Below are 14978 nucleotides of genomic sequence, written 5' to 3'. Positions count from 1 at the left end.
ATTCAAACGCTCAAGGGACCAACATCAGTAAGTCTCTCTAAGTTACCAAGTACCTTCATCGCTCAAGTGAAAACACTGCCTGAATAAGACACTAGTCTAGTTCAGTGAATAATGTCTACCTCCACAAAGGAATATGTTGGTGGAAGGCAGATAACGGTTTTAGTCTATTCGTATTCCCAGTGGGCTGGTCACGATGACCTGAACAGAAGGAGTTTCTCCTAGTTGGTTTGATTTTCCCAGGTTATGACAAGATGCATTCCTTTATTGTACTTCTTTACACCCAAGATGATCTTCATTAGAAGGGATTCCAGAAGGAACGGGGGCTATATGATGTTACAGATCTTACAACCTTTGAATGCATCATCCCCACGAGATTTGATAAGTAATCAACAGAAGCCAAACAACATTATGGGAACAGCGGATTCCCTTCTCGGTGGTTCCCAAAATGGGTAAAACCGGTCGTTGGTTGTCGAAGGGTTTTCAGTAACCTTATGAGTAGTGTACTTCGTCTATATAGAAGATAATCCATTATTTTCCAAGAAGTCCAGTATACATTGCTTGCCTTCCAGTTTCTATTTGTCCACGTGCCTTACTCACCACGCCTAGCCACATTTCGACCCCTGTGCATCTAAATTCCAGAATACCAGTCCACCTATAAAGACGGAAAAGATTCCACCAGATATCCCGGCAAGTTCCCCAAATGCAGAGGTTGAAGCTGTTAGTCCGGACTCCAAACCCGAGCAAAAGGAATCCAACGGTTCAAGGATCCAATCCTTTTTCATTCCGTTCGATTCCGGTCGCCCTGCGGTTCCCATACACACGCTGCCAAGAGCACTGAGTCGCACGAGGAAACAGCCGCTGAAGCATTCGAACAGCCAAGACGAACAAAGCTTCGGAACGCTGCTTGATGCACGAACCACGTTGTCCGCGAAAATGTCCAAAGCAATCGGGAACAAATTAACCAAACTGCCACCAAACGGTATACTGCCATCCAAAACTTTCTCAGCTGAGGCCGCACCCAAAGATGTAAGTAATATGTCTTGTCTAAAGGGGGTTACTTTGTGCATAGTGGACAGTTTGTTTACTGCAAGCTTTGGATTGACTGAACTTGTGTTCGACTTGAAAAAACAAGTTTTCAGCAAAGACAGACGGTCCCTCCCTCAAGTGGAATTAAGTGTGTGATGTCTCCCTCGAAGGAATACTGTCGCGCCATCTCTCAGTTCCTAGAATTCTAAGACTAATCTCTCTCTATAACATTGCTTACTTGATGTAGTACAAACCATCTGGGTTCGATCTTCATCACAGGTCACGTTTTATTAAAAGTTCCTTGCTTGCGAGAACCAACCAGGACGTGCGACGAGACAGAAGAGCTTTTTTCTCTGTAGTTTTTGTTCGATTTTCAGACAGGGACTCTGCAGAACAGAAACAGGGCACCTGGCTCACATTGTTTACTTTCGACCTAGACACTGTTTCACAGTTGTCGCCATTCCCCGACTTCATCCCCCGAATTTCAGTATGCTAACAACGCAAGTTTATGCTAAATTTCCTTAGTTTTGTTTCACTGTGTATGAATGACAGCCATTGAGGATATGAATGATCGTTGGAACTAGCTGGATTGAAGTTAGCTGCCCCGGGGTTCGGCAAGCCAATCCTGTGTCATGTTTCATGGGGAAAGCATGAGGTTTCAGATATCGCTAGTCTAGACAGGAGCATTCGAAATCAAGAAATTGGGTCCAAAGCACGGGGTTTTCAATCGATAAATTCGCGCCCTGACCACTGGGCCATCTCGTGTCATCTTGATACACCCAAAATTCAGGATGGAACCAAAATTTTACTCAATTCTGAGCTGAATTCAAACTCCGAACCCCCCTAAGAATTTAATAACTGAACTACTCCTGGCAAGGACCTGGAATAAATTCATTGACTTCGGCGATGCCCACTACTGATTCTGCAGTTGTATTTTGAAACTTGGACTCACAAAGTAGCCCACACAGTTCAAAATAACTGTGTCGAAGTGCTCAGGAAGTGGTCTCGATATCGAACCCGCTACCAACCGAAGTAGTTCAAACACGTAACAGATGAGCATTTCTTGCGGCATTTCCAGTTCTCAAAGAGTATGCGAACCCCTCCGACCGAAGGTTAACCCATAAAGATTTGAGGTCGTTTATCACTCCTCCGATATGTTGATTTTCGATGTCTGATGCCACGAATCTGAACGGGCGCCCTTCAGTTATCATCGAAAGGTTGGTTGTTGGTCTGTTCGCTGAACTTGGTAATGGGATGGCAAACTTTTCATCACCGATCATCAGTGCGGGCTTGAGTGATGACCCACTCGCTGACATTGTCACCTTGATTGGTGATGAAAGGGTTACAATCCAACTGCCAGGCTCGGCGAACAGACCAACAACCCATCAGCGCATCCGAGCTACTGGAAGGCTTTGATCATCCCTAAATCAAAAGTAGTTTTCTCCGTGAGAAGAAATCCCGGTTAAATTGGGGCAATATTTCTTCCACAGTCAAGATTTATGGAAAGATTGCGACCGCTGATTGATTTAGTCCCTTGTATCGTGAGTGGCCGTCTGTTGGTTACGCCGGTACTGAGCCTGCCAGACTAGGCGATAAGGAGAAGACAGAGAACTTGGGACACGACTGTATTGTCAGGACAAAACATACAGAGATTCTGTGTAAATATATACAGAGGATGACTAAATGGCCAAATATGGTCGTTCACTTGTTCGTTCTGTACAGCAAGTGGCGGCATTGCGGTCGTGAACAATTTCAGCCCCACTCCATTGGTCTCATGTTGCTAAGCCGTGTTTGGTGAGCTCCGCCAACGCACCCGCTTTCCGAACGAGTCGTACCGATGGTGACCTTGGGGACGCGCCACTCTACGCATGCACTTTTTCCATGTCTTGGCGCGTCCTGACATGGTCAGATACCTTTTTCACAACCGGAGTAAAATTTACCAGCCCAAAAATTTTGTTTTGGGCACCTGCCTGACCTGTGGAACGGCTAGTCACTGTATGACGTTGACAGCTGTGTAAATACACCTTATAAGCTTTTTTAGGAAAAAAATATCTCAAGGGAACCACTCACAAGGTTGCTGAAAACTCTTCGACAGCCCAAGACCGGTTGCGTCCTTCTTACGGCTCATCAGGTAGGCGCAGTCCCCGAGTTTCCGTCAACCTCATGTTCTACTTGAACCCCAATTGGACTGTTTTTGTGAAATATACTCACTTGCAAATCAATCTGGTAAAATATCATAAAAGAGAGATTCAGTTGAGTCTCTCGTGAAAACCAAATTGATTTGCAAATGAGTGTATTTCTCGAAAAAATATCTCAAGTCTTAATCAACTTACGAAGTATCACGCAATTTATCAAGCCCGTTTCACCTGTGTTTTTATCTAGGTTCACAAAAGGAGTATTCCGTGCTCCGAAATGCCGCACCCATCCTCTACATCCAATGCGTTGTCACCCTCGGGCACAGTGGCGACCAACGGTACTGATTCATCGTCAAACGACAAAGCCTCGGATGCCAAGGATCAACTGGAACAGCGGGAGAGAAAGCGAGAACTCGAAAAGCAGCGCAGAGAGATGATTTTTCAGGTAAAACTTACCAGAAAGTAACCAGTTCAGTAACGATTTTGAACACTTATTGCAATAACTTGACTTGTATGATCCGGTCGGAAAAAAACCTTTTGACCTAAATCACTAAATCTTTGCACTGCCTGAGGTTTTGTCTGTTGTTTGAGCGATCGGAGATTGTCGTTCTAACAGATTAACAAATTAACTATCAAACCCCCTGTTGTAATTTGGAGGTTTCCATATCAAAGATGAGTTTGTTTTTGATAGCTCCGTCTTTGGACATTCAGCAACATCATCTGCGGTGGCTCAACATCATTTACCGAGACAGTTTTTGTCCACCGTGCCTCCTTCAGAATGGTACAAACCATGATGTTGAGAACGCGTGACCTGGTAGAATGGTGCGAAAGAGCTTATAAGTCTTTTGTGTTGTTTGCCTTCCAGGACGGTCTTCCCATGACCTTTCCTGAGTTGGATTAGAGGCTTTGCAAGAAAAGACGGCCTGTCAACGCCAGTTGTTTCCCCATTAACAGCGCTTGCGGATAAAGTCATCTCAGAGTGCTTGCTATACACCAGCAGCGAGGCCCTTTCTAATTTTTTCTACTCATTTTGCTTCGAGGTTTAAAGTGACGCACCATTTTCAACAGCCACGTTGTTTTACCTGACGATCATACCTGATTCATCATTTACGTAACTTCAGGTTTAGCTGTAAAGTAGAGTTTTAGGTGGGTTGCTGGTCCACAGAAATGACCGCCCAAAAGCCACACCCTATCGTTATGCTTCCTTGTGCCAATAGATCGATGCAAGTAGAACTTGATTCTTTACGTTATCAACCCGTGCTTTTCTCAGGAAGATAACCAGATGTAGCAAATTCAGTTGTCTGGGAACATAACAGACTAGAGATTCAGCTGGGTTCAAGTTGAGTCTCTCGCAAAAGCAAACGTGTTTGCAAATGTGTGCACTTCGCTGATTTCGTGCAATTTGGTTCCAAGTAGAACATAAGTTTGACGGAAACCCTATCTGATGAGCCCAAAGAAGAGCGAAACCGGTCTTGGGCTGTCAAAGAGCTTACAGCAACCTTAGAAGTAGTGCGTTACTTATAAACATGTATCGCGATATTTCGAATATCGCACCAACTGAAACATGAGGTGGTCTGGAACAGTACATTTATTCAGCTGAGAACATCACGAACGAGGGGTTTAGATGAGCCTGTCACAAAACCAAATTTGTTTTGCAAATGAGTATATTTCGCTAACTGGATTTAAGCTTTCAGCCGAATGTTTTAGTGCATCTGAACCCACTGGAAGCCGTGCCGTGGTTGGCACACAAGAACAAGATCTAGCAATGAGACCTCCAATATTCCTGGTTTTAGAAAATATATTTATGAAAAAATTCGAACAGAGAGCTTTACCCGGATCCCCGTACCCACCCAAGATATTATGGTGGTATGTAGATGACAGTTTCATACTGATGAAACGAGACAAGTTGAGTGAGTTTTGCAACCGCCTGAATAAACTGAATCCGCAAATCGAATTTTGTATGGAGATAGAGTCAACTTCCAGTAATCTGGCCTTTTCAGACAGCATGACACAAAATGTCGGCAGAGAACTAAAGACTACAGTGTACGAGAAGGCAACAGACACTGTGGCTATAAGGAACTACTCGTCTACCCATCCGAAGTCGGTTTCCCCAACAATGTTTAGGCGGATAACGGCGCTGTGCACAGAAGAAGCTGATCGGACAGCGGCCCAAACTGAAAGAAAAAACAAACTTCGGGGTCGTGGATTAGGCGTGGATTGAGTAGGCGTCAATTACGAAGGGTGCTGGTACCGGTAGTGAGACCCAACAGAGAATGGGGTGGGACTGCCGTGATTCCATATAAACCAGGGACATCGAAGGCCATTCACAGGATTCTAAACACGGTTAACTTAAGATTGGTGTTCCAGGAGGGTAATACTCTGCACTCTGCACTGGTGCAACTGAAGGAACGCCTACCGGCGAACAGAACCAGGGACTGTGTCTGCAAAATTAAGTGTAACGACTGCACTAGAGTTCATATGGGACAGATGGTCAGGGAACTTTGCACAAAAATCGGAGAGCATAGTAGAAGAATAAACAGGCCACCGAGAAACGGAGATGAAAGACTCGGCAATTGCGAGACACGCACTGAACACGGGACTGAGGTTTTGATACGAGCAATACGGTTCATGTCACAGAGACTGATAGCCGAATTGGTAAAAGTTGCCAAGCGTCCCAGCGTTAACAGAATAGAAGGTGTGGGACTGGCAAGCGTATGGAGAACGATCTTGGGTCAGTCGAGCTAACACGATTATCAGAACGCGATTAGGAGGAGGATGAGGAGTGGTCACTTAACGTTGGTCACTTAACGTTGGCCATCTCCCCTTCCCCCAACTAAGTAGTCGCAACACTCACAAACCCACAAAGACCAGAGAAAATCCACCAGTGGCGTTCGAGGTGAATCATCAATTGAAGCACCCTGAAGGGGAAGATTAAGGAATCAAAGCCGATCGGAACTAATTTGATACTCACCAAACTTATCAACGCAAGATTTTGGCACGCACACTAACCGACAAGAACCGTTAACATTCAACACGGATCTAGAACGCTAATCTGATAACGTCTTAGTGATTGATTCTCTGTCTGCTTTAAGATCCGACCAACGTGGTGACGTGCTCATTATCATCATCATCATCATCATCCGAATCATCATCATCGTCATCATCATCACCATCATCATCACCATCATAATCATCATCATCATCATCATCATCATCATCATCATAATCATCATCATCATCATAATCATAATCATCATCAACATCATGATCATCATAATCATCATCATCATCATCATCATCATCATCATCATCATCATCATCATCATCATCATCATCATCATAGTCAGCTGTAAAAACCGCGAACTTGTCGTACAGCGGTTGTAGATGCCACAGTTTCGTTCACCGATGATTTGGGGAGGTGGAGTAGGTAGCTGCGTATTGGAGGCGGGAGCTGATCAATTGGTGCATAAATACAGCACTGTCATTGGACTGTCAGAAGGGCGTTATGCATTCAAAGCAATAGTTTAGATTCACGAGCGCCATTGAGGGCGCGACTGGGCCATGTCTGACAATGTCTTTAATTATTCGTATGCCCCTTTCGGGGTCCACTTCGAGGAATATGGCAATGACCAGCGCAGCTGAGGTTTGTTGGTAGTGGCTCACTTGCCTGATGAAGCTTCTGTGTCAAAAGCGAAGCGTTGACCAATTAAAAACTACCGCTTGTTTATCAGACCCTTCTGAAACGGTGCTTTGTAGCTGTATTGCACCATAGCCGTGAGAATATGGGTCACATTGTAGGTGTCAGGGTTTATAAACTTTGCGCTATTTGCGTGTGAACAAGCATATGGCGCTGTATTCCCCTAAGTACGAGCTAGTCACAATGATACTCAGCCCCTCGGGGCCTAGATTTTGAGTGGTTCGATCACTAACCCGAAGTTCGCAGGTTCGAAATTCTCTATAGTGTCGTGAAGTACGCATTTCTTGTGGCTGCCAATGCGGCAGCTGAACAGCGTTTCTGGGCGATTCAGCACCTGAAGGACAAAAGCTCGCATTGGTTCATTGAATATCCGTGCCCGCAGTTTGGCGGTGAGACCCACTGAGTTGTAGACGCACTGCTGTCGTTTATTTCAACCACCGCTCAACCAGATCTAAATGAACGCGACATTTTAATCTGTTTTTTTTTAATTTTACGGTTTTATCCTCGTATTTGGCAAGCCAGAAATACTTGATTTTTCACAGAATGCTATCTAAAGGGTTGGGACAAAGTAAAAACCACCTGTTATTTGTAAAACGTTTGTGAAAGTCGTATCAGAGCCCCTGAATATATGTTTATCGAAGTCGCGAATTTGAGCAGCTTCCTTCTTGGTCGCTCTGTTTTGATACGTGGCAGTATGCACCAAGATTACAACGCAGTTGAACGGTTCGATTTTTTTTAAAGGGAAATACACTCATTTGAAAACAAATTTTGGTCTTGCGAGACACCCACCTGGAACCCATCTGAATCTCACGTTTGGGATGTTTCCAGGCAACTGAATATTCCGCACCAGGCCGTCTCATGTTTCAGTCGGTACGATATTCAAGATATCGCGATAAATGAATAAGCGTTAATGCAGTACTCATAAGGTTACTGAAAATTCTTTGAGGTTTCTTTGATTTTGTTATTTTAGTTATGAACTATGATGTGTCCCCTTATCTAAGGCATCTACTCGGCAAACATTGAGTTTTCTCTCATCTTACCCGGCGTTCTACACCTTCCAGGTATTCCGAAAACCTTAAGACTGTGTCTACTTTTGTTTTGTGACATTTCAAAATACGATTCAAACCCACGGTTCCACCATTGCTTTTGCACTTTTAGGCTTATCTGAATAGAAAGTTCAACGTTTCCAATGACAAAGAGGGGCAAAGTGACCAGTCAAGACCATCAAGCGGTGCTTCCCAAAAGAACCAATCAAACTCCCAAGAGAAAACAGACAAGTCAGAAGTTCGTATACCCCGAAGGACTTCAAGTATCCCTCGAAGGAAGAATGTGGCAAGCGCTCGGTCCGGTGAGATTGTTCGAATGTCTAGTCATTTGGTTCTGAACGATACTCGTGTTTAAACGCTTCAACTATGTCACGATGAGTTTCATTTGCCTAATAATCTTATACTTGTAATGGAATAAAAGCATAGGATGGCGGAAATTCCATTAGCTATAGTCACGGCGGATTCACAAGCCAAGAATCTTTGACCTTGAGAGTTTCTGGGTAACGATCGGTTTCCAAATCAACTTGTATTAAGTATTTATTCCAACGAACCACTTCACAAAAGTCACCTGAATTGTTTCTGCTCTCTTATCCCTAGCGAGCGTTCATAAAAATCTTTGTCGATTGTTAGCCTATCATGAACAGATCCGATCGATTGTGGCACCGTCTTACAAGGTCGTGTTATTTCACATCACTTCTTTTTTAATTTAAACTTCCCGCACCGAACATCACATGGCGCTCGATTTGTTAAAATCAACTGACATCCTGCATTTGGCTGATTTCAAAGCGGTCCAGGGAAACCACGATGAGCCGAAAGAACTTGAGGATTTCCCCTGCATCGTTGCCAAAATTTTGCCAGTCATTTGGGTGGGACAAATCCTACCGCCGTTCAAAGCATTCCGAAACAGAGATTCCACATGGGCGCATTCCAGGAGAGCAGTACAAATCAATACGTTGTAGGCAGTTGTGAATAGGACGTGAATAGGGAGACTACCACACCCAAGCTGTCACGTGACTGAATAATCTAAAGTAACTTGTCGTCAAAGGTGAGGAAACACAACCGTGGCCATACAAACATTCTCAGCAGCTATTGCCCCCATTTTTGCAGAACTGAAGAAAAATTCAAGTTTTGTGATGCGTTGATTATAGACAATAAAAAAATCGTTCAGCTGTAACACCTTTCCGGTGCCTAGTTGCCGTGCTACCTAAGGAAAAGCACGAGGACTGGGATACTGCCAGGTTTCCTAAGCCCAGACAGGGGAAGTCAAGGGGCGGAGGTCGAATTCGAACCACGGAATTGCCGTTTAAGCAGCTCTTCGAGTAACATCACACTATCTAGGCTGTTAAATCATGCCTGTCCGTTCAAAAAAAGTCAGCGGAATGGAATTTCTGTCAAATTTTAGTCTTCCACTACAACACCACTGTTGGTCGACGATTGATCACCTAAAACGACTGCGTCATTTGATGCTGAACGACGGTCTAAAGTTTGTTTCCGACGGTATCTTCAAACATCCATTTTCGGATCGTCTCATTGGAACATTGTGTGACAACCATATCCCATTCTTGGTTCTGCAGTGCCCGTTACCAAGTGGCCCTAGGCCCCTCGGATCCTACTTTAGTATTTCTCTGCCTCACTATTAAGCGATGAGGCGGTCTCCCATAACCTTTTCATTTCCACGACTAATTCCTGTTCAATTAAATTGGCTGCGGCCCATATTCCCGAACAGACTTTGTCCATCAAGTGCCGCTGACAGATACGCAAGAAATGAGTCCAAACGGAGTGTCTACTGACAAACGGGTTAGAGGCTGTCTGATGCCAGAGACTCAGAGACCCCGGTACGTCTTCTATGCTGTCATATGCTTTCGGGAAAAGAACAGTGTTAATGAACAACTTGGCTTCATGGCGTAATAGTGGATACTGCTGATGAGGCAAGCGAGTAGTATGTTTTCTCGTAAACCCGCTTCGCGTCTCTTGAAAAGTGGGATCTATTACGGAATTCGTGGAGTCGCGTTTGCTTGCATTTGAGCAACAGTCAGTGAAAATCCAGGAAAGTTCAGGAAGACAGGAGAAGAAGGATAGTTAGTTTTTATAAACAAGATGCATGTGAGAGTTTTGCCTTCCCCTCAAATGGCCTCTAACTGTTCAGTTGGTGTTCCCCCGATAAACAACTCCGCAGCGAAGGCCTTCTTACTTTCAATGGCAGCATTTTGGAGCCGTTGTCATGGGGACACTGAAGATTTGTCCATTCAACGCACACGTCATCCAACTTCTACAAAAGTGTGACGCGGAACCTCTATCTCAGTCAGTCCTATTCTCATGTAAGCATGTTCTCACATGTACACAAGTTCGCACTACCAAAAATTGCAGACTGTTAAAACATTTCTTGCTGCAACAGTACGGTTGGATCCACCAACAGATCTTAGTGTAAAACTACGACCAGGAACAGTGAAATTACTTGTGAGTAGCTGTGAAATTTATAGAACTCACGCTCTGTCGTGAAATGTCCCAACCTATTTCGGTTTGCTCACTCCGAAGCGACCCATGCGTTGTTCTAATCAGAGTTCATATACAGCGCAAATCGTTGGCCATGTCGGGGTTTGTGATCTGGGCACTTACCACACGAGATCCGCATGGTACCACCACTCCACTAGATCGCGCTATCCTCACTTAAATCAGTACGTGTGATCAATCGAACGATGCGACTGGTTCACCCCGACGCCTCCACCCACAACCCGTTAACTGTCCTGGTTTGGACACACTTGTTGATCAGTTGGTCGGTATTCTATTCTCCGAGTTTGTCGTGTGTGTGTGTGTACTGCGAGATCCCCATCAAAAGAGACAAGTCAGTAGTTATTCGTGCGATGGGTTGAGGCTCACTGACGCGTGATTCCGGTGAGGCCCGTTCCATTCGGCAGAGGTTACATGCTTCCACGTTCACAACCTTATCAGGTGCCAAGTGAAGAGTACTGCTTCGTGAACGGATGGCAGCTTTCGGTTCCCCGTAAGATATTCCACAAATCCCGACATGCTAACAGAAACCTTTATAGGCCAAAAGCCGTCTTGCCCTCACGCTGCTCAAAAAGTACGTCTTTGAAAAGCAACGATCCGAGCTCGCCGTTGGCATAGATCCCTGAGGTATTTTTGCCTCTGAGCAGTCACTCACCAATAGCGTGACTTCCTGGTAATGCTGTGGGACTGGCTCAAAGTCAAGGTCAACTGTTCAACATCAACTTTACGGTAATCTCCAGGTAACTGAGCGACCTAGTGAAAGGTAGCCCATCTAGACAAAGTGTAAACAAGGTGTCTTTAAAAACACTTCATAACCGTCGTCTAACCATACCGCTCGTCCAGTCCACTATTCAATGTCATTCGAGTATTCGATGCACTCGAATCAGCGAAGTATTATCATACTTGGAGGTGTCTGCTTTTTATAGACGTCTGAACTCAGTGAAATGTTCCGTGTCAGAAAGGATGCACCCAAAATCTTGATCTTCGATTTTAATCATCGACCGTTTTTGGGCAAGACGGACTACCGAAACAGGCACACCTGTGCGCACCTATTTGCTGTGTCCAGCCGAAACATCCACGTCTGTTTGATGATAAATCAAGGATTAGCATGACTGGATAAGATGTCATACACTACTCATAAGGTTGCTGAAAACTCTTCGACAGCACTACCAGTCTCGCCTCGGGCTGGCTCATCAGGTAGGTGCAGTATCCGAGTTTCCGTCAACCTTATGTTCTACTTGAACCCCAGTTGGACAGATTTTGACAAATACACTGATCTGCTTAGCAGTTTGGTTTTGACAGGAGACTCATCTGAAACCCAGCTGCATCTCTCGTTTATGATGGTTCGTCAGAACCATGCAAATGGGTGTATTTGTCGAGAAACTTTTCTTCATTACCTTGTTCAAGATTTGTGAGCCCAGGTTGGCTTCAAATGGTCTCTGATGGACATCCGATTGTGACCACTGGTTAGCCTCTTGACCTTCCCAAGACGGCAGTAGGTACGGATAAGTTCTTTGGCTAAATAACGCTGAGGCACCAATGCTTCTTGTAAACCTCGGTGTTCTTGACAGGACTTCACTGTTGTTGAAGAAGAAAGCGAAACGTAAAGAAGCAAACAATTCGCGCAGATTGAAAACTATCTCAGCAGACTGGTACTTCAAACGTCCAGTCAGAATATCAGAACGGAAGCCGACAGTGCGAAAGTCCTTAGCATCGGTTCACAACCGCTTTCCAGAACGATGGGGCATAAAATGGCATTGAAAATTTCTCTCATTTCAAAGAGAGTTGCTGAAAACTCTTTCTGCATGTTAAGTTAATCAGACTCTCCACGGGTTCAATTCAGAGGTCTGTCTACAGAGAGCCCACGTGGACGGAATAGTGCACGAACTTTCGGAGTTTTTTTGCCACTGAGGCGATAACGAACCCCGATTCAAACTTTAACGAACCGAGCAAAACGTATTTGCTCTGCCGATACAGCTGACTTTGAACTGCAGCCCATTGCTAACGTGCTCCGAGCCAATGGTTACCCCGAGAGATTTGTAACCAAGATTATGTCCGATCGCCTTATCACGAACGTTGGAAAGAAGCCAATATACTTGGGTTTACCGTATAAAGTCAATCTGTTGGTGGATATGGTCGATCGCCGCCTGTCTCCATCGCTATAGGGCACGTTTCCGCCTGGAACACTGCGGTCTTGGTTTACGACCAACCCTTTGCTCAACTTAAACCTCAAAGACAAGATGCCACTACTCACACAGAATATGGTTGTGTATTCTTTCTCCTGCTGTTGTTCAGCGGAGTATGTTGGGCCCACGACACGGCAACTTTCTAAGAGAATACGCGAGCACCCCTATTAGCGGAATACCACCAACCTCAACAGTTCAGCCAGGAGCTCAATCGCATCCCACCTAATTGACACCGGGTGTGCATTCATCCCAAATGAGTCATTTGAATTCATTCACCGTGTACCAAACAGACTGCCATTATCTATTCAACGACGTTGCTTGGCTAGAGCCGAGGCAGTCGCTATACTTATGTGAAACCCGGTACTGTGCTGTCAAAACGTTTCGTACGAACAATGAGTCTGCCTTGATCATGTGACACAAAGCAACCGGCCAAGTCACTCAACGGCCCTCTAGACTGTCTCACAGCATTCAGTTGGGTGTGACGTGCAGGGGGGGCGTCGCTGCGTATTTTACTTTTTGCTCCTATTTTAACCGTTGGCCTGGTGACGAGATTCCAAACTCATTAACGTTCGTGAGTGTGTTCTTGTCCAAACCATGGGGATATTGAAACAAATACTTTCCCCTGGTTTTGAGAGGCTACTCAGCGGAATTCACGACAAAGTTTGGATTCAGCCGGATCCAGTTCAGCATCCCGTCAAAACCGTTTTCGTGTGCAAATTAGAGCACACCCATGCTACTTAATTCCTGTCTAGGCCTGGGCGACCTGGCAGTATCCCAGCCCTCGTGCTTCCTCCGGGTGGCATGGCAGCTAGGCACCGAAAGGGTGTTACAGCTGAAGGATTATTATTTATTATTATTACTTAATTCCTGCATTGTTCGGGAGAATGAGTTTTATCTCTCATTTGCAAGGGACGACATAAAAGTGCGGTGAAAAGAGTGTGATAAAGAGGAACGTTGGTTGAAACCTCACTGAATCGGTGGCCCAGATTCCTGAATCCTATCTTTCAGTTTCCGCCAAACGAATGCGCACTGATTCACCGTAGAAGTTACTTCTTTCCTTGCCACTGTTTCCTGACAGCTGTATGCTCAAACTGTGTTGTTCAGGTATCACTCCACGCTGCTTCATCGATACAGCGTCCCGTATTTCAGAAACCAGGGAAACCGGGGCGACACCCTCAATTTCAAACTAGGCCCTGATTCACGTGGCTCAACTTATCAATAACCTTCACTGACAACGCACTGGTGTTTACCGCAAAAGGTAGGCAGACATTAGAACAGTGGTGTGGTGTCCAAAAACTCACAGTAAACCGACAAAACCGTCGTTCACGCCACCAGGGCTGATACACAAAGTCGTTTTTCACACTAGCGACCAACGTACACAAAAAACAGCAATATAGCATTGATGGATCGTGCATCCGCTTGGACAAACTAGAGCTAAAAAGAAGCATTTCGCCCCTAACGGTTGCTTGCTTGATCGCTGAACTGGATAGTTCTATTCGGTTAGATATCACCGCCAAATATTTACGAATTAGAGAAAAGGACGTCGATAATAATTTGTCCAGAACCCACCTTGGAATAACATAAATTACAAATGGCAATCGTTCACCTATCAGATAGGGCCATGGTAGAAGCGTTTATTCGAGAAGGAAACCAAATTAACTAATTTCCTTACTGGTTCAACTACAGCTTGGGGAACCCTGAAAGTGTCAAAGTCAAAAAGCGAAAAACACGGTGCGGGTGGCATTTCTCAAGGTATCCATTTTCGGGAAATGCACTCCTTTGCGTACGGAATCGGTTCCGATAGCATACTCAGCTGAATCTAGCTGAATTTTCCGTTTATGACAGATACAGTTGAGTCTCCTGCCAAAATATGGTTACAGTGCAGATGTGAGTATTTGTCGACAACTTGCTAGTACTTTATCAAAATCAGTAGTAATTTGTGTCTCCGAGCATAATCCACAAGTTCCTTTGTTTACAAGCACCGTCTGGAGTACTGAAGGATTTGCTCAAACAAGTCACACCGATATGGATGGTAACGACGTTGGACTGGATCCATTCGTCGTTTTCAACACGTTAGTTGAGGATTCTGTTCCCTAACGCGCTGGAGCTGACAAGGAAACAGTTTGACCGTAGCTGAAACCGCAGTGTAATCGCTTTCGATTTAATTAGACCGCCTTCCAAGACAAAGTACGCCGATCCATAAAAGTTCTTTGACATTCTTGGTGACTGAATTGTTCAAAGCAAGCAATAAAACAACCCGATTTGAATCAGCAACATCATCACCGGCAGCATGACATCAGTGTTTATCACCAATGCTTCACTGCCGTACAACCATGATTTATTTGAAAGCCTTACTGTAAAGAAAAGAGTAAAGATGGAC

General features: G+C 44.8%; 1 protein-coding gene across 1 annotated transcript in view; it reads left to right on the top strand.

The window, feature by feature from the left end:
* T265_05897 (hypothetical protein) overlaps positions 1-14978 on the top strand; it is a gene marked incomplete at both ends in the record, with an annotated part of 69067 nt that overhangs the window by 47168 nt on the left and 6921 nt on the right. The window contains 3 exons of the mRNA XM_009171026.1: positions 640-1026; positions 3409-3606; positions 8017-8206. Of these exons, the coding sequence (XP_009169290.1) occupies positions 640-1026; positions 3409-3606; positions 8017-8206 (775 nt within the window). The remainder of the gene's footprint in view (positions 1-639; positions 1027-3408; positions 3607-8016; positions 8207-14978) is intronic.

Source organism: Opisthorchis viverrini (genome assembly GCF_000715545.1).
Source record: "Opisthorchis viverrini unplaced genomic scaffold opera_v5_116, whole genome shotgun sequence".
Taxonomy (NCBI): domain Eukaryota; kingdom Metazoa; phylum Platyhelminthes; class Trematoda; order Opisthorchiida; family Opisthorchiidae; genus Opisthorchis; species Opisthorchis viverrini.
This window is presented reverse-complemented; position numbering and strand designations above follow the sequence as displayed.